General features: G+C 38.8%; 1 protein-coding gene across 5 annotated transcripts in view; it reads right to left on the reverse strand.

The window, feature by feature from the left end:
- TRAPPC9 (trafficking protein particle complex 9) overlaps positions 1-24841 on the reverse strand; it is a 508539-nt gene that overhangs the window by 440167 nt on the left and 43531 nt on the right. For all 5 annotated transcript variants that reach the window (XM_037379008.1, XM_037379006.1, XM_037379007.1 and 2 more), the window contains 3 exons: positions 16097-16223; positions 8405-8550; positions 2864-2949 (listed from right to left, as the gene is read on the reverse strand). In XM_037379008.1, coding sequence (XP_037234905.1) covers positions 2864-2949; positions 8405-8550; positions 16097-16223 — 359 coding nt within the window. The remainder of the gene's footprint in view (positions 1-2863; positions 2950-8404; positions 8551-16096; positions 16224-24841) is intronic.

Here is a 24841-nt window from a genome sequence, read left to right on the forward strand (position 1 = left end):
AATACTTCCAACAATGAAAAAAGCTAGAGAAGCCTTTCAATGAAAGGGAATTGTTCTGCTCAACAGCTTGTGCTCAGTACCAAGTTGTTTACCATCACAACTTTCAGCCATACCAAACAAGAAGACACATTAGAAAGTTTGGATCAATACTTCCAGCATTCATTTAACATGAAACAAGTAAGCTAGCAGACAACAAATCATAAATTGTAAGACGAGGGAAAGGGGAAAATTAGAAAAAAAGGAATAAGGCTACAGATTTCAGGACAGTTAACGTGTTGCTGGATGGTGAACCATTAAAAGGATAAAGAACAAAGGAATTCAAGCAATGGAGAACTGAAAGAACAGCCAGTCACTGGAAACAGGCTTGATCAAGTAGTCATGCAGCAAAGGTAAGGTGCTGAGTCATACAGATGGAAAACAGTTGTGGGATAAACAAGCTGAAAATACCACTAAATGACAGAAAAAGATATGCCTGCTATGAAAACTATTCTATGAGACTAAATAATATGAAAGAATGTGATACATGATGAAGAATCAAACAAGGGGGCATGGGGACTGCAGGCATGAGTACATGTTAATAACAAACCAAAACATTTTAAAATATTAAACACCGCTTTGAATTATTAAAATAAAAACAAAAGAGCTTCTTCTGGTGATAAAGTAATAACTATTCGCATATTCTAGAAAGCTCACAGATGTGACTGGAAAATTAGAACAATGTTGGCTGGAGGGAAATGCCAGAAGCCCTCTTGCCCAGCCCACTGCTCAAAACAGCACCCATTGAGGGTAGTTTAGGGGTTTCACTGTCCTATACACTCAAGTTTTGAAGATTTCTAAAGATGAAGAAACCACATTCCCTCTGGGCAGCCAGTTCCAGTGCATTAATTATCCTCATGATTGCAAAAAGGGAATGTTTTTTTTTATTATTATTTGGAAAGTCTTCCAGTGCTGCAATGTGTTCATTGACTCTCACCCTTATGCTGGGCACCTCTGGGAAGAGTCTGGCTCCATTTTCACTGCACCTTCCCATCTGGGGATTGAGGAAAGCAATAGGAATACCCCAGTATTCTTCTCTTCTACAAACTGAACAGATGCGGATCTTTGACCATGCCCTCATCTGCCATACGCTCCAGCCTGCCAATCATCTGGTAATGCTGCTGGACTAATACCAGTATGTCAGTATTTCTGTTACACAGGGAGCTCAAAACTGGCCCTAGTTCTAAAGACATTGTCTCCCAAAGGCCAAATCAAAGGGGAAAATTACTTTCCTTAACTTGGTGGCTACAGTCTTGATACCACAGACAAATCAAGCAAAATCAACTAATTCCTACCAATGAGATGACATTAGCACACAGCAGAATTCCTCAAAGCACTCTTTATGGAACACTGACTAAAGAATTACGTTAATCACTTCAATTATTTGTATCTAGTTTGCATGCCTGCTTCCTCTTATGCTTACCAATGAAACTGAAATTTAGTATTAATTCAAAGATAGAACTTTATCACACTAACAGTAAAAAGGAATATTCATGTTCCTACAATTAATTTGCTGAGGGAATCGATGGAGTGTACATCTATGCAAATAACTGTATTCTCAGTTCTTAAGTGCATGTAAGCACTCATAAGAAATTTCCCCATTAAGAAATTATCCAAACCCAGGTTTTTTAATATACAATTACATCACTGCTTACACAATACAAATTAGACCACAAATCAAAATGTTCTTGTATAAATTAATTCCTATATAAAGTCCTTTCTAACGCACAGCTTTACAATTACTTTTTCTATTCACTTCTAATAATTTGGAATACTGTGAGAGTTAAAGAGAAAATGCTGCTGAAGAAACCAGGTTATTTATTAGCTTCCAAGAACGAATTTTATAATGCTGTAAGCACAATCTTTGGGCATATTCATTTCCCATGGAAAAATGCTGTATTACCGTGGCATATCATCAGTAATTTAGGTCAGATTGTTTGACTAGCCACTGCAGTAGACCTATCAATATAAAAACAAACAAAAAACCTGAGCATATAAATATGCACTGATTCACTTAGCCCAAGAGAACAATGGGCTTTAAGAGACGGGATTAATTTTTTAAAGCAATATTGAAGGTAAAAATGTTTAACATAAATGACAACACTGGGTTAGGACTGAGTGGAGATTAAGTTGGTTTAACCCTTCAATGGGTCACAACAACAAAAAAAACCCTGTTAGTTGGCATAAAAAGAGGAAAAAAAAAACAATTTACTTTCTTTCAGGATACACTGCAAGCAGTTGACTGAAGTAGTAGAGGGTTTGGGCTTGATGCTTCTAACCTAACATTCTTCTCTGGTATTCTCGTCTTTTTTTCCTCCCTCCTGATCATTTTACCATACATTGTTTTCAAATAACATATATCATTGGGAACAGCAGATGTGTGAGCGGAAGCTGCTATTAAAAAAACCAAAGCTTCTCAGAACGATCTTAACTCCTCAGATTTTTAAAAATGTTGTCAAACTGGGAATTTGAAAAGCTGGGATGAATGCAGGTTTTTTTTAATTACAGTAGCAATTATCTGGGGTTTGGGGATATAATTACTACTTGAAAACCAGTATATGTAAATTACGTAGCATGAGTTCTAGTCAATGCAGGAAGGTACATGTCTAACAGTAAAGCATTTAAACACTGAGTGGCAGAGATTTTCATTCCAATACCTCATCACCAACAAATGAGAAAACTGACAGTACTGCACTATTAAACTGAGGTTATATTGGGTTAAACCATTTTTTTTAACTTTTTGATTTATAGAAAACCTTATTTCAAAGTCCAAATGAGATTTTTTTCAGAAAAATAATAGAAGGGGAAGATTTATAAAGATACATACCATGTTTTCTACGCGGAGCTCAAAAGGCATAGGGTTGTACACCATCAACTGAACTTCACATACGTCTCCCTGGACCCACTGGAAGTCTACATGAAATAATTATAGAATTAATGCAGAAATTACCTAATCATAGCATTATATAAAAGTAGCATCAGCTCAGCTGTCAGATTGCTATATTATCTTTATGGTCTTGCAGCCCAAGTCCTATTCAAGTGCACTGTGGGACACAAGCTATAAATCCCAGGCAAAGCAATGGGTTAAAGGACCAGAAGCATTCATTACTACTGGCAAAATTAACTCAGGCATCAATTCAAAACAGTACTTAAAGACATCCTTAATGTTTAACACTTAAAGGCTTACATACTTGGAGTCAGGTACAGAGTACACCTCACTTTGGATATGTAAGTCTCAGATAAGAAGCAACCAGACAAGGCATGAGCATAACAGAAAGAAGGAAGTTAAAAATAACAGAAACAAGTCTTCATATAGACACAGCTGATGATAGGGAGTAAATAAAAAATCATTCTAAATTAAGAGGGAAACAACTGCTCACCGGCAAGATGCCACCTCAGTTTCCTCCTACTAGTTTTCTTTGGGAAACAGTAAGTAGTTTGGGAGATGCTGTGGGAAGGGGAGATGACACTAGGTCTTATAGATACAGATTTTTTTTTGAGGTTCACAGAATGGAGACTTAAGCAATAACACAAATTATTAGGTAACTTGTGAAAACACTCAGGGAAGACCATGAACAAAACCAGGTCAGGTAGTATGATGTCCTTCCAGTTTATATCTCGCTACAAGAAACAGGTTCAACTTTAAAGACATTTCACCCTGTCAAATTTAAAATTTTGGCGTTTGGGTTTTATTGTTTGGGGGTTTTAAATTTTAGAAAATTAGAAGTTTATGGAAGTGAGTTCAGCAGCAGCGACACACGTTCTGAGGTACTGTTCAATGCAGAAATATTTACATCAGCACTTCACAGACTTTTCAGCCCACAAGATTCAGTCTACCTTCTAAATGTCTCAGTTAACCACATGCACTCGACGTTCAGACTTAAAACTGAACATGTCAAGATTCTCCACACAAGCTGAGGACCTCCGGTCCAAATAAACAACAGGTCATTTAACTGTATTTCTCAAATAAAACAGAAGATAATCCATAACATACATGGATTAACTTTTACTAGTAAAGTCAATAATTTTAACATACATTACTAACACCTTTTTACTAGGCTATTAGAAAGCGTCCCGTAAAAAAAACAGTATTATTAAGACTCTAATTCACAGTTGAAGCCATCTGTACTCTAATTGTACTTTCACAATCATTTACTATCTGATTACATTTTGCAAGCAATATTAGAGAGCTCAAGGGAGATGTACTTAATGCAAATGTTTTAACTCTAATTAATGCTAGTCGAAATTAAAAACATACATTCAGAGACAGTAACAGGTTATATTACTATGAAACCTGAAAAGCAAAACTGTTGATTAAAATAAAACATTCAAAAGCGCAACTGCATGAAATGCTGTGTAAATTTCTTTTTATTTAATTGCTTATCAGTCCGTGGAGTCTTATACATTCTGCAGTCCCCAACACAATGAATTACTCCTCTGAAGAAGTATTGTACAGAGCTTCAAAGGTATCTAAGCACTGAAGCCCCGTTACGGTTAACTGTACCAACACAGGCACTCATAGTAGCCAAAGTAGGTGCTTCAATCCTTCTGAATAGATTTGCGTATTGTAAGAACTACCACAAGATTGGAATGTCTTTTGTGAAAATACTTTCAATGTAACCAGTAAAAAGTGGTTTTGAAAATGTCGGTGACCAGAAAAAACATTTCGGAAACCGGATTTCATCTAAGTGCTAAATCTAAACAAACGCAAACCATTGATTTGTCTGATGCTTTAATAGGTCTTCCCTTCCAAAAAGAAAGGATTCTAGGCTCATTTCTTAATTTTTACAGATATGTTCCCTTCCTCAGCCTAGAATACTCCCTGAACTACCCCTTACAATAGCACTGCAACCAGGAGAAGCCAATACCAGCAGCACAAGCAGCTGCTGCCATGTGCTGAGAGGAGTGTCAGGCTTGTGAGACCCCCACCAGGGGCCTGAGGGGGTTTCTGGGCACCCAACCTTGGGCCATGTGTGGGAAAGGCAGAGGCTCTCTTTCCACAAGGAACCACATGGAGAAGGCACATGGTAAGGGGTACAAGTTATACCAGGAGAGGTTTCACCACAAATATAAGAAGGAAATTTTTTACAATGAGAACAACCATTTGCAGGAACAACCTCCCCAGGGACATGTTGGAGTCCACATCATTGGAGCTTTTCAAGATGCGATTGGACAGGGTGTTAGATAATCTCATCTAGGCTCCCCTTCCTGTGAAATGTTGGACCAGAGGATCTTTCAAGGTCCCTTCCAACCTGTTCTGTTCTAGGATTCTATGATTTATTTGCAGGGGGTCGAGGAAAAAAAGTAGTTAAAAAACTCCTACATATAGTCTCCTTATTCCACAGGAAAACATTACTAGTCCCTGCCATCACCAAACCTCCGGTTTCCTTTCCAAAAGGTCTAGCTGCCCCATGTAAAAGATGCCAGGGCAATGCTACAGAGTTACTTCCTTGGGGTAAAAGCTTTTGAAAGGAAACATAAAATTAGTTTATATGGTCCTAGGTAAACTGCTATTTTTATATCATCTAATATAGGTATGACATTAGTTGCCAGATTTACTAATGAAACTATATTATACATTCGTGCTATCAGCATTTTAAAACAAAAAAACACTGTCAAAAATCAGTATGTTTATTTTCTTATGACTAGCGTTCTGTTAAAGCAATTTTACCAGAATATAATTACCCCATTTATTGTTTCCAATCAACCTGAAAGCTGAAAATGTTTCCTCAAGACTTTCTAAAAGTGTTTTGTTTCCCTTTGTTTTGTCAGCAGTACTTGATTTTCTTTGCTCTAACAATAATTTAACCTAAATACAGCTTACATATTTCCATGTAAGAAAAACATAGTTCATTTGTTATTGTCATTGGTTTTAATTAAAGTTAAATACCTGTCATTAAAATGTTCTCATTAGTTTCAAAGTTTATTAAATTTCCCAGCTTCTTTCAAGGGAAGTATCTGCTTTTATTTTTTATATTCTTTTGTTTGCAAAACCTTGCATGAAACATTAGAGGCTTTTAAAAGTGAATGCACTGTGCATATACTTCAAAAGACAAACGTTTTACAGGATCAGAAGCCGTTCAGGCATCTCCTTAGGATAAATAAAAACCCAAAAGGAGAAACTTTCCTGTATAATATAAAACTCCTATGGTACACACAGCACCAACAAATGTGTTTCAACAAATGCAGGTTCCTTTAGTATCCATCAAGGAACGGGAATACTGCATAATACAACTGTTTGACAAGATCAGCAGTAAGGCTATAATTAAATGAAAAAAACCCATAAAATCATAGAATAATTTAAGTTGGAGAAGACCTTTAAATCAAGTCCAATCATTAACCTAGTACTGCCAAGTCCAACATGACTAGGTATACCCAAGAGATTAAATGTCGAAAACCTAATTGTGATCAATTTTTAAGCAAATTAAGAGAAATAATATAAGCTATTTTCCAAATAGTTCCTTAATGAGAAAGCACTTTAAGATCTTCCCACGTCTATATTTTTAATATTTTTTACCCTTTACTTAATTTTTATTTATTTTTTTTAATTTATCCTTTACTTTTTGAAATCGAAGTAGTACTGCAGCAAAGTAACACTAATCCATGTCCATCCAAACTGCCAAATAATAATTCATACCTCTGCATATCTCCTAATTCTTCACGTTTCAACTATTTATTGAAAATACACATCATCATAAAACAAATTAGAAAACGTGCATGTTCTTCTCAAGGTGAGGGATATTCATCTTAATCGTAATCGGGGCCCACAGCATAGGCACATTAAGTCCAACATCTAACCTAGAAGATAGTGTTGAAGGCAGCTGTGGCCCCACATGTTAGAACAAAGAAACCATACTGAGAGAGTCTCCGAGTATGGCTCTGCAGGCCAGGCACAATCCTGATGGGACAAGCCAAGTGTCTGCTACACCACTGGAGAAAATTCATTTTAAAAGTAGATGAAAGAGGACTGCCAGGGTGAAAAAGGAGAGGCACAAAAAAGGAGAAGTCTCAGAGACCAATGCAATACACTGCAATACAAATATGCTATCAGTAACAAGAAACAGAGAATACAGGAAATGGAAAGCTTTCCCCGCCTCTCTCATAGACATTCATGCTTGACAGAGGCAGGGAGCAGGGGACAGAAAGTTCAGGTGCTGAGGAACACACATGCCTGTCCTACTCCAAAGTTTCCGCCCTAGCTTGTTCCTGAACTACTTATTTGAGGAATTAGTTGTAGCCACTACTGACAATGACCTGCTAAATGTTTAGTATTTTGTAATTCAAAGCACAATACAGAAAATCTAACAAACCTTGATGACATTTCAAAGTATTGTTTCTCTACTATTCCTTTTATTTTTGGTGATTACACAGTACTAAAATCAGTGACTTAAGGAGCCAAGTTAAGATAAACAACATTCTGCAAATTTCTTTACGGAATTTTTTTTACAGTTCTACCCCATAGGCACACAAGACTTTTGTGCTGACACTAATGCTTATGTTAAAAATTATCATGCATGTGGTATGCACAAAAGCAACAAAACGGACTACCAATATTTGCAGCTTAATCCAGGATTTTAAACAAGCCTTGTAATCTATTTCCAGTGGCACAATTACTGCACTGAACAGCTTTTTAATAGATGAAATAATCCTCTAGCAGAAAAATACCAGTATTCCAAACATTGTTTACAGGGCTTTTTTGATTTTTGCTGAACTGTCTTTAAGAAAAACAGATTAATCAGACAGTAAGCTATTCTAACTTTGAGTCCAGTCACAATAGGATATCAGCTAGATGCATTTTTGTTCTCCTGAAAGAGATAAACTGAAAACCCATTTTAAAATCCCAATGCTTTACCATTAGGATTCTGTGGGGGATAAACTAAGGCAGTCCCATTTCCTATGGATTTGCATCTTTTGTCCAAGAAACTGCAGTTCATTCATCTTAGTTTCTCTGTGTTCAGGATGATACACTTATCAGAAAAGGGGAAACCCCGTGCATCTAGCTCAGGACACCACACATCATAACTGGCTGAGTTGGCTGCTGCTAAACAGAGAACAGAATGTGTCAGAATTAAAGTTTGCCCTGATTTTGCTTTTGTTTGAGAAGAAGATAAAACTAGTTTATCTCCTCTGAAAATTAATTTTATTGTCTATGACAATATTCTATGCCTATGACAAAATGTCTATGACTTTATTCCTCTTTTGAATGTGAAATTGTCCCATGGAGAACAAAGCTTTTCTCCTTCAGGACTTTAGGCTAAAAACCTGATTAATTCATATTACAGAAAGTAATGTTCAGATTTGCTTCACCTGACCAAGAAAGATTTTCTAATTTCATAAAACAATGGAAATTACTGAAAAATATTCTCACCTATTTTCTTATTTCGTTCTTCCCCACGGCTGTGCGCAATAATTGGAGAATATATGAAGGGGCTTTTTGTTGACACATTCTGACCAAGTAGACTTTTCATTTTGTGAGGTCGGAGACTGGTTGGGAGGTTCAAGAGCTTCACAGATCTGTTGAGTAAAAATAATTTTAGATTTTATTCATTCTGGTTTAATTTATAATAGATGGTTGTGTTAAAAATTAACTGGTAACTACTAAATTACACTCTGAGCAGGTATGATTAAAACACCTGAAATGGGAAGCATGAAGTAAATACCTACAGTACAAATGTAATACCAACCCAAGGAAACCGAAGACAAAGTTTCAGAGAGCTCTCAGAAAACAAATACCAAAGGAAAAACATCTGTAGAAACCAACAATACCAAAACTAGGCAGGTTGGTGATTTGCAATCCAGCCATTAATTTACAAATTAAGTGTAGAGTGAACAACAGATGCACAAGTCCAGTGCAGAAAACAACCAAATATTTCATTTAAACCTAAAATAAAAGCCAGATAAAATTTCATTGGACAATGATAACGTAAATAAAGAACTTCTCCAAGGTGAATAAAACAGATTTTCAAACAGCTTAAATGCACAGAGTTGCTTCTGGAAGGCCCAAAACATCTTAGAAATTTGAGTGGGTCTGTTAAGCAGCCAAAAATAAATTAAAAACAGACGGAAAATGAGTAATTTATTAGACTATATCCCAGTTAAACCTAAACCCCTCCAATGCCATGCAGTGAAAACACTGGCCTTCCAATGCTTATGGTAAATTAAAGACCAAGTAGCGGGCATAAGAACAAGCAATAAATTAGTGGGTATTCAGTAAAAGCAGCAGCATTATAAAAGCCCGTAAGGCTCCTTAGTTACTTAGAAGTCAGGAAGCAGAGAGGAAAGGAAACACAAAAGGTGAATAAAAGCATCATTCAGAATCACAGCTATTTTGCTACAGTTTATTAAGTTTGAAGTATTTGTGCTTTTAATTAAGAACATCATCAAGAGTCAAGAATCTCCCCTTTACAATCACTGATGGATTAATTCTCCAACTTCTTTAAAACTTGAAAATCAGGTAAAAAAAAAAATCCTACAGAATAAAACTACCATTTTTGCTAACTGCTAGAGGCATCCCACCATACTGAGGTAGACAAGCAAGAATAAAATAAAATGCTTACGTAACTTTCCAGCAGCAAACTTGCAAAAGGTACTCAAAGATATAGTAGGCATATACCAAGACATAAACAGCAGAGTCTAGCTAAGACCCTAGGAGACTTCTAAAACCAATCAAGAAGCCAAGTGCAAGAATGCTAGAAAATCCCAACTTCTTCAAAGATAAAATCCGTTCTTCTCTTTCCTTCATCTACCTACCACAGTAAAACTTACCTCACTGGAATTATTTGATAATGCCATAATAAACCAAAGAGGTTTTATATGTTACAGTACATGATTAAGTTCCGATGTTTTAGGAAGTTCTTCAAATACTATGACAGGTGCTGTCATGGTTTCAGCTGGGATAGAGTTAATTTTCTTCTTAGTAGCTAGTACAGTGCTGTGTTTTGGCTCTGATGTGTGAACAGTGTTGATAACCTCACTGATTGTTTTAGTTGTTGCTGGGTGATGTTTATACCAAATCAAGGACTTTTCAGTTCCTTGGGCCCTGCCAGCCGGAGGGCTGGAGGGACACGGGACATTGGAAGGGGACACAGCAGGACAGGTGACCCGAACTAACCAAAGAGATATTCCATACCATATGGCATCATGCTGAGTATATAAACTGGGGGAAGAAGAAGGAAGGGGGGGACATGTGGCATTATGGCCTTTGTCTTCCCGAGTACCCGTTACACGTGCTGGAGCCCTGCTGTCCTGGGGGTGGCTGAGCTCCTGCCTGCCCATGGGGAGTGGGGAATGAATTCCCTGCTTTGCTTTGCCTGCGTGTACAGCTTTTGCTTTACCAGTTAAATTGTTCTTATCTCAACCCTTGAGTTGTACACTCCTTTCCGATCCTCCTTCCCATCCCTCTGGGTGGGGGGGAGTGAGCAAGCGGCTGTGTGGGGCTTGGTTGCCAGCCGGGGTTAAACCACAACACGTGCACTAATAAAGAAACCTGCCACCTTCAAGTGTAAAGATCATAAACAGAACTTAAAATCAAGTGTCTTCATTTTGTAAAGCAGTTAAGTATTTTGAAAACAATTCTCCATCTTTCACAGGGTATCACTGAAGTAATTCTTTTCCCAAAGCTACAGAATTATACTTAAATTTCAAAACAATAAACTCTTACTGAGAACATGAAAATCAAGTTCTCAGCACAGTACAGAAACGTTATATCATCATTGCACCAAAGTACATACATACAAGAAAACCAAGATAATGTGCTACTAAAAACAACGAAGCTCTAAGGGTAACACTACACAGACATGTTACCTCTGTGATATAAATAACACTACAAGTATTTTGGAACAAGAAATAAAGCACATCCATATTTAACTGTTGGTGATACTTAGCATCATCATTCCAATCAGTTGCAGAATAACAAAAGAAGAAGCATGAGGAATCAACTATGGCAGATTCCTGAATATTTTAAAACCTCTTCTGATCAAATTTTGTTACAAATTAGAATGCCACTTAAAGCAAAATATGTGTACAATATTTATTTGAGGAAAAAAAACATTAAATTTGATAAATTCCTAAAAAAGGAATTTTATTTTCTATAGAGAGAGAAGAGAGAAGTACTTTGGCTCATACATCATTGCTATATCAGTACTGGTGGATAGGCTGTTTTATCTTAGTGCATGACAGCAGAAGGAATGTTCTTCAACTACATATTAGACAGCTATACCCTCGCAGATCATACACAGAACACAGCAAATTTTTAAATTCCTTTGTGCAAAAAGCTTCAATAATGTAAATTTTCTAGCTCATGACCAGGACCAACTGAATTCAAATGAGTGACAACAAAATAATTTCACTAGCTACCCAGAAGATCAAAATCTTTTACATGGAAAAAAACTGTATTAAAAACAGCTTTGCTTAGCGGGAAATGAAAATAATTAAAAAAAAAAACAACAAACCACCATTCTACTAAGTAAACAGAGGGTAGGAAAAAAATGGCACCAGGTATATTTATAGTAGTAAGAAAAGTAAAAAGGGACAACTAAAAACCTCAGTGGTGTAAAGAGGAAAATTCTTCTTTTAAGTGTAAGAAAAAGCATTTTAACACAAGTAAGTTATGAAAATTCAAACAGTGCATCTATGAGGATAGAAAGACAATAAATTCTTCTGTATTTTATTTGAGAAAACACTAGATGATGATTTCACAGTATGCTGTAAGGGCATGCTTTCCAATTCAACGTGCTTTTAATTTACAAACCTCCATTAAAAGAAATAAAAATTCATCAAGGAGACCACAGTACATTAAATGTCAAACAAAAAATTCCCATAATTCCAAAGGCTAAAAAGAAAATACAAAATAATATAACAATATTTAAAACACATCAATAATAGACCAAGCAGCTAGTTAAAGGCCATGAAATGCACACCAAAAGCCTGCCGGGGGGGCTGACCTTGGCCGGACGCCAGCTGCCCCCCAGGCCGCTCTGGCACTGCCCTCCTCGGCCGGGCAGGGGGAGAAACCTAACTAAAAGCTCGCGGGTCGGGGTAAGGACAGGGAAACCACACAGCAACTACCATTACGGGCAAAACAGACTCACCTTGGGGAAATTAGCGGAATTTTTTACCACTGAATTCAGAGCAGGGTAATAAGAAAGAAACCCAAAACTTAACAACGCCTTCCCGCCACCGCTCCCTTCTCCCCAGTCTCAACTCCAGTCCCCGGCTCTCCCCCTCCCCGCAGCGGCGCAGGGCCGCGGCCGGGCTGGGCCAGTCCCTCACACGCTGCCCCCGCCGCTCCTGCCCCTCAGGGGGGGCTCCTCACCCCCTGCCCTGCCCAGCCCGGGGTCCCTCCCGCGGGAGACAGCCCTCCCTGCCCTGCTCCAGCGGGAGCCCTTCCCCCCGCCGCAGCCCTTCCCCCCCTGCCGCAGCGTGTCCCCCCCGCGGGCGCAGCCCCCCCGGCCCAGCCGGCCCCAGCCCCCCCGCCCCCGGGGGCACAGGCCCTGCCCCAGCCCGGCCCCAGCCCGGGCTCCTCCCCGCGGGGCCACAGGCCCTGCCCGGCGCTGCCCCGGCGCCGCTGCCCGCGGGTCACAGCCCCCTGCGGGCACCCCCTGCCCCGGGGGGGTCCCTGCCCGGGCTGCGGGGGGGGAGCTGCTCCCCCGGGGGCTCCGCGGGCCGGGGGGGAATCTCTGCTCCGGGCCGGGAGCGGCTCCGGCCCCTCCGGCGCTGCCCGGGGGCTGCAGGGCCGCGGCTCCCACACAGCTCGCTCCTCTCCCGCTGCAAGTTGCTGTGCGGGTTGTTCCCGCTTCTTCAATACGTTCTCTCAGAGGCGCTGCCGCCGGCGCTGATGGGCTCGGCCTGGGCCGCCGGCGGGGCCGTCCTGCAGCCGGCTGCGTCGGCTCCATCGGACACGGGGGATGCTTCTAGCAACGCCTACTCACAGAAGCCACCCCTGTAGCTCCCCTGCTACCAAAACCCTACCCTGCCCTGCAAACCCCATACAAAAACTTAGAAAAACGATATATTTATTGAAATTTTTGGGTGCTAAGCACGTTTGTGGAAGCATTCCAGAAATTAAAGGTTTATTAAATACTAGTTAACTTGAGCATATTGGGTCCGGCTGAGCCCCGTAGCAGCCCTTGAGAGTGAGAGAGGTGGTGTTAACACACCAGGGGTTTGGGTACTGCTGGGCAGGGCTCGTACAGCATCCAGGCTGGCTCTCAACATTCCCCACGTCCCCACCCCAGTGGGCTGGGGATGGGCAAGTTCTTGGGAGGGGACATAGCCAGGACAGCTCACCCAAAGTGCCCGAGGGAATGTTCCATACCATATGATGTCTGCTCAGGTATAAAAGCTAAGAGAAAGGACGAGGAAGGGAGGGCATTTGTTATTTACAACTTCCGTCTTCTGGAGCAGCGGCTACATGCACTGAAGCCCGGCATCATCACCTGCTGATGCGAAGTAGAGAGTAACATCTTTTGTTTTCCTTAGCATCTGCATGTGGGCCTTTGGCTATTGCTTCATTAAACTGCCTTTATCTTAACCCACAGGGTTTCTTTCCCCTCCCTAGTTCTGCTGAGGAGGGGAATGATAGAGCAGCTTGATAGACACCTGGTGTCCAGCCAAGGTCAACCTTGCACAATGAACAACAGAATATAAAGATTTTGCCAAGCCAAATCGTTTCTACTACTTTACAGGTGTGGGGAAGAAAAAGGTAACAGTGCAACTACGTTCCAATTTCACTGTGGCATTTCAATGTTTGACAGTATTTTGATTATGAAATCTGCATCCAAAATAAGCACCCCACATTAAGTGGATTAAAAACTACTAGACCATGAAATGCCAACAGTAAATAGAAGCCATCATCATCAGTAAACGTTTATGTTTCTAGAGGGCTTTAGCATGGATTGAATCATAAGCTTAGGTTACTCAACACTGCTCAAAACCACATTTCCACACCTTATAATTTATGTCTCAAAAATTAGCATGACTTTTGCTCAAAGAGCTCTGCGGTCTTGTGTCACAGCTACTTTCCAAGTAGCTGGACAGCTGTACAATACACTCGGTCTGCTGTGTATATGTAACTGGAGGCTTTATATTTCGACACAACTAATATTTTGTTGGATTACAGATTTTTATCACTATGGCTTTTTTACTTTCAGAAGACAAGAAGAAAGGGATAGAAGAAGAGAAGCATGAACAGCAATTCTTCGCTGTTAAACAATGTTGATGTTGGGCTCCTCACCCCATAGCAAAACCGCAGCAACTATTTTCAACACTCACACAAGCCAATAGTGGAAATAAAAAACTGGATGGTGAGCAATTTCTTAAAGCTAGGTCTAGGAATAACAAGTAAATACAATGTGCTTGTCCCCTTCTCTCAACATACAATACATTTTAAGTGAGGCACAGCCTTTCCCATTGCAGTCTTGATAGTCTATTGCCAAAGTTTTGCCTGGCCTCTATATGCACGACTCCTATAAAGAAAAAGGATCAACAGGCAATTCCCGTATGTTCCAGACTTGAATTTTCTTCGGTATTCAGCATGGAGAAGAGTAAGAAAGCGCTATGCAATATATCCAGTACAATCCACCTCCTGCATGGTTTAAAATTTAAGCAAAAAGCAAAATCCTGAGACTAATTCCAGATTTAACACTTCACAGCTAAACACCATGCTGCTTTTTTAGCACAAGTTAAGGGTTAGACTCATAAGGGAACTTTAGCATCACATTTCTGCAGCTTTGACAACCAAGGCAGACAGATACCATACACAATCAGATTAAGGAAGGTAATTTTGGTTTTATACTGTGTAATGCTAAGATTATTCCTAGAGCAGAGATCAGCAAGAGGCACTAAGTGCCTGACAGCACTCTTGCTCTCAAAACAATTCTACCTTAAAAATGTTTTCTTGGAAGCTTTTGCATTAACTTCTCTCTACAATCACATAACTCAAGTATTAGAAAGGACTACACAAGTCTGCTTAATTAGCTTCCATTTTTTTAATACTACTTATTTTTTCTTTCTTAAAAAAACAAGGCTAGGTTAAAATTTGGACTAAAACTTTCAGGAGCAGAAATACAGGCCTCTCATGTATTTAGCTGGGAATCAGCCTTCAGCATGTACTTACCAGGGAATTCACTTAACACACAGACACAGTCTTTTTCTTCAGTAAAGGCAGGAAAATAATTTTTTAAGAAGTTACAAAGTACGTAGTAAAACTAGTTGTACCAAGAAAAATGGTCAGACTAAAATGTTAATTTTCATTTTAGAGACTAAAAGTAACCTGAAAATAAATAGAATTTTCACTCTTCGGTAATACACTTTACTATCTGTTTGTGATACTAGAACTCTTGCCTCATGAGATGTCTGATGACATCCCACCGAAAGCTCAAATCTCTCTGAGAACTCCTTTCAATAACTTCTACCGTATTTTTTCTGAAGAGCAATTAAATTTCCTTCAAAAAGCCACTTCTTGACAAAGGGGGTATTTTAGCCTTTTATTATTGATGCCCAATGACTGTTTTGTCTCTCTAATACTTAATGCTAGGCTTTAATAAAACAAAGTATTATTCATTGGACTGACTGCACGATGTGCACACAGGCACAAAAAGGAATATAGATTTAGAATAGGCCAGTGAAGATGCCAACATGAAAATGCAGCACCTGTAAAGGAACAGCTATAAAAAAGCATCAGTTCCAGCTGAGTTCCAAGCTCCATGATGGAGACAGCATCCAACTTGGATACCTAATCACACTGAAGGTCCACCACTTAAATCTCAGCTGCAATTTCAAAATACTTCTCTTGAATTGTATCAGAAACTCTTGAATGACAATTTAAAAAAAAAAAAAAAAAACCCAACTCTCTCCTTCTGAAACTAAAGGCCACAGAAAGTATTTTCTGCTCAAAGGCTCTATTTTTGCCAAAGAACTTCTCAAAACAATTAGACATTTTGACATTTTAACATGTTATTGTGAACAACTTACGTAAACTGAAAAGACTACATCCTTCTAGTATCCTTTAAAATTTGACAGGTACTGTGGAAAAATTGAAGTTTGTATTTTGGAGTCTTACCTAACTATAGGCAATTTGGTGAACGGAACAGGAGGTAGCTTCAAACCATCTGGAAGAGTGATGAATTCCATTGTACCAGGGCATTTCGCTGTGTAGCTTTCCAGGCTCTGTGTTACATCTTTCTTTTCTAGAAAATAAATTTGTTTAAAATAAAATTAAAAAACAATTTCAAACTTAGATGCACTAAAAGTTTAAAATGAAGTTATAACTTGAAGTTCTATTTGTCTTTCTGTATTTATACAAAGTAACTCTAATGGATTGCCAACGAATTTTTGCATACAATGCCTAGAGTTACGCTCCAGAAACCTTAATGGATGGATCAAATATAATTAAGTCATCAAACAAGACAGTTTTCTGGATTTTTCAGAAATTTTAAAGTGACAGTCTATACCTACTTTTGTTAATTTTTTCATTGTCAAAATAAAAATTTCTACAGTTTATCTAGTACATCTACATATCCAACACAATTGGCTTTAAGCATGTTAAGGTTATTAACTGTTATGTGAACAAGTCCTGCTCTGAAACATTAGATTAAGGCAAAGAAGAGAAAAATTACTTGTGGTGTTACCTTGTGTTAACTAATTACCTAATTTTTAATATAATTGTACTATGTTATGCTACTAAATCATAAGAACTGGTAAGAAAACTTTTATTTGGTTTTGCTTAAAAATACAAACAAACATTATCTGGGTTACCTTCAATAACATATAATAAACGCTTATGAATTTTATCCAACAACTGTTTTCAACATGGTATACATGGTTTCTCCAGAAAAAAAATGTATGTCTGGAAATACATGGTTGCCCTGGTTTCAGCGGGGATGGACTTAATTATCTTCTTAGGAGCTAATGCGGTGCTGTGTTTTGGCTTTGGCGTGAGACTTTGCAGTTCCTCAGGCCTTGCTAGCAAAAAGGCTGGAGGGGCACAAAGAATTGGGAGGGGACACAGCCAGGCCAGCCGACCTGAACTAGCCAAAGAGGTATGCCATACCATGGGATGTCACTTGTGGTATATGTACCTGGGGGGTTGGCCGGGCGGATCATTGCTCAGGGACTGGCTGGACATCGGTTGGCAGGTGGTGCGCAGTTGCATTGTGCACCACATGTTTCTTTCATCCTTTCCCTCTGGATTTTATTCTTTCCCTTCCTTTTTTCATTACAACTGTTATTGTCATCATTGTTATTATTGTTCTTTCATTTTTATTCTGCTTCAATTATTAATTTGTTCTTATCTCAGCCCTCAAGTTTTACATTCCAACTCTCCTTCCCATCTCTCTGGGTGAAGGGAGAGTGAGCAAGCGGCTGCATGGTACTTAATTACCAGCCGGGGTTAAACCATAACAATGGCCTGAACACAGTTATATTTCTCTGATCAAAGGGGAGCCTGTGAATGGAAAGAAGCCTGAGAGTGCATGTTTAGAGGAGAGAATGAAATAGCTGAAAAATCTTACACCTATATGGTTTTAAAGCACAGTGAACATTCCTCCATATATGTGCTACCAATAAAAATAACTATCCAGCAACTACACTGTTTCTAGAAAATACTTCAGAGATCAAAATACTCAATGATAAAACAAAATAGAAAAGGGAGCAGTCACAGCAAATACTGCTTTCAAAAAAAACTGCTTAGACAAGTGTATTTGGTTTATGCAGCAAGGTTTTTGTAGCAAGGGGTGCTGTAGGGGTGGCCTTTGAGAGAAGAGACCAGGAGTAGCTCCATGTGAGAGAGAGTCAGTTCCAACCAACTCCAAAACGAACCTGCTGCTGCCCAGAGCTGGGCCTATCAGCTATGCTGGTGGCACCTCTGTAATAACATATTGAAGATAGGGTAACAAATGCTGCATAGCAGCTGTGAGAGGAAGGAATGAGAAAACTGTGAGAAACATACCCTGTAAACCATGCCACTGCCCAAAACACCACCTTGGGCCTTGAAAGGCACAGACATCCACTGATGTTTGTGCTGCCCACATCAATCCAGCTTAGTTTGTAAGCTTCTAAGGCCATGACTCTTTCAAAGCAAATAAACATTGATTTTAATCACCTTCGCTGAAACTAATGCCAAGTAACTGAAATATTGCCTTGCTGGTGTCTGTGCTTCACTGAACTGTCTCGAGCCACTCACCACCTTCTATGTGCATGCAGGAAACATCTCCAAAAACACATTATTAGACATACACATACACTCAGATGAGCATAGCACAGCCAGGATTTGTACTTCAAGACTGTGTATTTTCATACAAAATTTCAGGCTACAGCATTCAGGTTGTTATTTGCCATGTTACATAAGCAAGGGCGCATGGTATGAGTAGAAACCACTGAGATGGAAAGCATCGCAGCTACCAAGAATGATGAAGACAACACTACAGTATGCGCTTAATTCTGCTTGAAACCACAGGTCTGTCATTCTGGAGAACCAGCTTTTATTTCCTAGTGTGAAACACTGCCAATTACTGTATTCAAAGAAAGCATGCCGCCACTTGAGAAATAATTTGTTTATTGATTTTAGGGTCACATTTTTATTTCACACTAGAAGCTGAGCATGCTTTCTGCAAAGGCAAGGCTAAAACAAGACATTTTTCTATGCTGACATTGTATGAAACGCAGTTTAAAGCATGCTGTTGCCAAGCCAGCAGCTGTATTACTTTTTATTTAGCACTGCACCTCAGCAGAGATGCTAAAGGAATCTACATCAATAGGACATACCAAGAAGCATTCACAATGCATAAGAGCAAGAGCTGTATAATCTTGCCTGAGAGCCACTTCTGCAAGCAAGTGTTGGAGCCTTTCCCCCTTGACTGAGCACCTCTGCCACCTGACCTCTTGGCTGTGAATCAACAATACAAACTTCTCTACTTAGTCAAATTTGCAAAGCCTGTCAGTGCCAAAAACCTGCTACAAAGTACTACTTTCAAACAGCTCTGAATTCTCCTAGCATCTGCCTGGTGTCTTTGTGTTTTGACACAATCAGAAATTTCAAGAACCTCCTGGGAGGATCTATTCAACTACTAAGTCTCCTGACCCATCGTTTACAAGACTGCGATTGAAACTCTTATCACTGGTACTTCTCTTTTAAAAGATATAGAAAACAGCTACTCTGGGAGGTCTTTACCCACCTAGCCTCTTCATGCTTGTATACCTCAGCAGGAAAGCACTTGATCCTTTGACCCGTGAACTCACCTCAACAGCTTTAAAAGCCTGCAATGCAGCTGGAAACACTACTGGATACTCTTGTGTAGTTATTACAGAGGCTCATTTATTGAGTGAGAAATGATGGGTTATTTTCTCATCTGGAATAACTACATTTGTTAATTATTTTTTGCTCCAGTTTCTCTACAGACTTATTGCAAGATCAGGATCATAGAACAGCTGCAACAAAGTAGAACAGCTAAACGGAGCCATAGTCTGTACTGCCACTCAAGCACAAACTTTGCAGTCTGTTCAGTACAGCCTCGTAGTACAATTTCCTCATTTCACAACAAATTGTTTTCATTACTTTGGGCTGCTTCTGACAGCTAAAAATTCTGCAAGACCACCAGTATTCTTGGTAATGTTTTCCTGAACTACTTCACATTAACACAATGAACATTGGTTTTGTCCCAAAGCTCCTTCAAACCTTCTAGTAAGAGATCACAAAAATCAGAAAGCTTTGGTTGCACAGCTAGAAACCATTTGTGACTGGAAAGCTACTAAATGAAAAAAAAGAAAAAATAGTTTTACAATCATGTTTCACATAATATTATTTCACAATAACCAGCCATTGAAAAAAATCAGACAGGGACAGGAAAGAAGGCCAGTGTCGTGGTTTAACCCCAGCCGGCAACCAAGCACTGTGCAGCCACTTGCTCACTCCCCCTCACCCAGAGGGGTGGGGAGAGAATCAGAAAAGAATGTAAAACTCAAGGGTTGAGATAAGAACAATTTAATTGGTAAAGCAAAAGCCACACACACAAGCAAAGCAAAGCAGGGAATTCATTCCCCACTCCCCATGGGCAGGCAGGAGCTCAGCCACCCCCAGGACAGCAGGGCTCCAGCACGTGTAACGGGTACTCGGGAAGACAAACGCCATAATGCCACATGTCCCCCCCTTCCTTCTTCTTCCCCCAGTTTATATACTCAGCATGATGCCATATGGTATGGAATATCTCTTTGGTTAGTTCGGGTCACCTGTCCTGCTGTGTCCCCTTCCAATGTCCCGTGTCCCTCCAGCCCTCCGGCTGGCAGGGCCCAAGGAACTGAAAAGTCCTTGATTTGGTATAAACATCACCCAGCAACAACTAAAACCATCAGTGTCCTATCAAAGTTGTTCTCACACCAAATCCAAAACACAGCCCTGCACCAGCTACTAAGAAGAAAATTAACTCTGTCCCAGCTGAAACCAGGACAGTCAGTTATAGACTTAACATTTTTAAGCACTTCAGTAACCATGATTTAATGGTATCACACAAACAGTATTCCATGCCTTGGCCGGTTACAAAGAAAATTAGAAGAACACAATTGCTATAACTGTATGTCTTAGCTCTTCAATATTAGAAGAAATTTAAAGTATCTGTACCTGGGCTCAGTCAGTACCCATTAAAAACTAAATTAAATATTAAAAATAACAATTAATTTTTGTTCTCTGGCAAACAACTGGTTGATCTCATTCAGATCAAGTCATTATGTCCCTTGCAGAACAACCTACAGCAAGGTAGAATGAAGAAAGGGAACATTTTATGTCTGACCTGCCAATTACACTGGAAGACAAACAACTTTGTGTTTCCTTATGCAACTTGCTCAAATGTTGAAAAAGCAAGTTGGGAAACAGCCAGCCAAAAGCCTTCTGACTTCAATTTTCCTCTAGTGCTAAGCCCAAAAGCAATGTTTTAACGAAAAACCCTAGTGCCTGGGGTTCTTTCTGCTGGCTGAGCTTTTCCTTCCCCCTTGAAAACAGCAAATAGTGTTCACAAAGGAGAAGTTCGAGGAGAACTTCTGCTGCAGGCAGCCCCTGAGAAATGGCAGCCAGCTGGCCTACCCAACGCTCTCACGAACAGTCTCAAATATCTCCTTGATAAATTATTAGTAACACATAACAAGACAGAAAAGTCAGCCTGACAGAAGAAAAAGCAAAAGTAGTTTCTCCACCCAGAAACACAGATATTTCCTTCACACACGCACACAAAAAAACCCTACCTCCACCACACCAAAACCAAGAAAGATAAAGAAAATTGCTTGGTGAGCCGTTTTAGAACTAAAGGAGAAAAAGTCAGCATCTGCTGCCAGGGAGATCTTCAGCATCACCCTGCCATCAAGATGCAGTGTATTCTTTAAACTATAGAATTTCAAAAAGGCCATAGAACATGTTAAGACCCTCACAAAGGCTTAAGTAGAAATTGAGTATTCATTGACAGTAACAACTACAAACTTCTTCTCTTGAAGTTAATCACTAGAGTAAAGCATGTATGCAAAAGTCTTCACGAGCTTTCAGGTAGTCCCTCAGCTCTAGTTTCAGATAGATGCAGACGGGCTGTAAACATCCTATTTGTACTCAGTGTATCACTCTTCACTACCACAAGCAAGCTAATGTCGTAAGTGAAGCACCTTAGCAAGGCTTGCATTATCAGTCCTCTAATTCAGTATCTCAGTTGTTTAATTCAGCAGAACAGAGAAGGCCACCTCTAATTTGCAGGCAAGCACCACCTGTTTTTCCATTACATTAAGTCTGATATATATTAGATGACAGTATTTTCTACAGGTTTAGTAAACAAACAACATCTCTAATATTTTTCTGAAAAATCCATGGAGCAGGTAAACATGACTTCAAATTGCAATAAACCTCAGCATTTAGCAACATTTTCACACTGCCCTGATCAGCCACATTTCAGGCTCCTATCTATATTCTTAAGTTATCGGTTAGACAGGAAGCACACACAGGCTGCTGACTGGCTAACTGGATGACAATATGACCAAAGCAAGTGAGAATTAATGGTCTTTTCTTCTTTGCCTCCTCAGGGCACCGTTAGTATCTACTTTTTCTGTGTATAAACCGGTGTCATGAAACTGGCACAAAATTAATATCTCTAATCTGTTCTCCAAACCACATTTTGTCAATAGACTCAAAAGCCATTTTTACTGAGAAAACAAGAAAGGCACCGGCAGACAGCATATTATATGACTCTTTCTTTGGAAAATCAAGCAAAATCTGTAAATAAACATACTGAAGATTAAAATTAATAAAATTAGTTTGACAAGGAAAAGAGGAGGAACAACAAGAAAATAATCAATGCTACCCAGAGAGCTAGACCTACTGTCATGAACAGATGGTCATGAACTATAGAAAAGAAAGTGGCTCCATCCACACAGAGGAGAGAATGAGAGCAAAAGAATTCAGTTATTTGTTGTGTAATAGCTCACCTTTGGAAAACAATTTATTAGCTTTACCACTAACTTTGCAGGAAGAAGAGGGGAAGAAGATAATCTTTTCCACATAAATAAAAATAGAATAGTTGTCTGTTAGAAGCTGAAGGTTTTCTACTTCTAAGACAATCACCACAGAGAGAGAGAATGGGAAGAGACTGACTAAACACATCAGGGTCTTCTATTACAAGATTTTTAATAATTATGTGAAATGTTTACACATTAAGTCACAGACAGTTTGAAATTCACAGCTACCACAAAAATATTTTTAGTTACAAGTCTCATTAAAAGTTGACATAGCTGAAGTTGAAGTTCAGAAACATGGCATTAAAATGTCAGTATCTAGTTCTCCACCATATCTGAGAACTTCGGATGTCCATATATTTTGAATACTATAAAACTATTTTGTACATACAAAATCAGTATGTAAACCACTAAACAACATTTTTTTTTTCATGTTAAGAAATACCAGAAGACCTACCATAAAGTGGAGCAAATTAAGCATCGATAGTTTCCATAATAATAAAAACAGTTAAGGAGTGCTCCAAAGCTGCTTCTGAGTAAAGTAGGCTTTGTAAAAATCTGCAGATACAATGGCATAACTGTTACACACATCTGATTTTGTATTTTGGGTGGAAGAATCATGGAGACAGAAGATGGCAAGAACACCACACTCATTTCTGTGAGACACTTTTTCCCTGATAAAGTATTATGCAAAGTCACAGAAATTTGGCCAGACAGGATTATCATGATTCAAAGTTTCAATGCCTCCACTGGCACAGAGAAGAGACTCTTGCTTGAGAACAGGACAGTGTAATAGTTTAAAAAAAAAAAAAAACCTAGACAACTGTCTGAAAACTTAAAATAAAAACATGTCAGCTCTCTACTAATACATTGTTGAGTTTTCCCATCCTTTTGAAAAAAAATTTCTTCGGTATCACTCCTAGATCTTACTCTTCTTTTCTTAGCACATCCAACCATATTCAATGGACATCATATGGGTAATTCACCAAAGAACATTGATAATCCTCTTTTAAACATGAATATTTCTTTTTATATATAAAATGCTACTTCCAGTAGCAGGCTTGATTCCAGTGCCTTCATTTGGATTTAGGCTAAAGAGAGCAGTATTGTTAAGTGTCATATAAAATTATTTGAATTTTAGTGATAGAGCACCTCCTAAAATAAGTTCCTTCAGTACAAAACTATTAGCTCTTAAAAATGCAGCACAAATTCTTCATATTGCCAATTAAAGCATGTCTTCCCCCAAGGATTCTTTTTTTTTCTGGAACAAAAATAATGCTCAACTTGTCTTCACTTGAACACTTGTACCTTTTCCCTCACTTAATCAAATCAAGCTTCTTCAAAAGTGAGAGGTATAAGATACCAATTTTGAGCTAAAGCTCAAAAATTTCATTCTGTTCCTGAAATACCTCAAACAAATTAATAGGGAACTTATGTCATAAAGAAATGTACTTTTTCATTGTAATGATTGATATTCTGCTTCATGTTAAGAATCTGGATATGCTATCGGCTGGAGGTTTTGTCTGTACCTTATCAACACACAAGTCTAAACAAAGGTAAATCATGTGTGAACAACTTTCAAGTTTGTTTATAATGCTAGGCAATTTGGATCAGTCTTCATTTTATTCCCAAGACATTATTTTTTCTTTCATATAACATATGACTTAAACTGTTGGTCTTTACACTTTTTGCTGCACAAATTAATGTAAATCTTTTATCGCTGTTGCTACTTTACTCAGTCTCATTTATTTATTCCCTTAAAAAAAATTCACTGAATTAGGATCGGAACCAGAGTTACTCAAGGAACACAAGGATAAGCAAATCATTATTTGAAATAGATAAGCATGTATAAGTATTGTGATTTTCCTCAGAGCAACCTTCACTTTCTACATAGCCTAAAAGATATGTATTTCAGGAAAATAAATTACACCTTCTTAAATAAAGCAGTTTGAGTGAAGTTACTAAATAAGCTAGTTTATCTCTAAGAAGTACCAGTTCCAGAGAGAGATTTTAAAAGAATTAAACAAGCCCAGAGACTTTTACCCTGCTGCTACTATTTTGAAACTTTTAAAAAAAAAAAAGGGGGGGGGGGAGGGGGAGGGGTAGGTATAAAAACCAGGGGTAAGTGTTGCAGATAAACTCCCAGGAACATCAATATATAAAAGTGCTGAAGTCTTCTACGCAACTGAAGAAAACACAGAACTAGATGAAAAGCAGCAAAATTAATGGTACTGCAATGAATACGAAGAGTTAAGTGGCTTCTAAGAAGCTTCCTTCTACTTCATGTGCAATCTCAACAGTCTTTTATTACAATGTCAAAAAGCATTTA

Source organism: Falco rusticolus, chromosome 3, assembly GCF_015220075.1.
Source record: "Falco rusticolus isolate bFalRus1 chromosome 3, bFalRus1.pri, whole genome shotgun sequence".
Taxonomy (NCBI): Eukaryota; Metazoa; Chordata; class Aves; order Falconiformes; family Falconidae; genus Falco; species Falco rusticolus.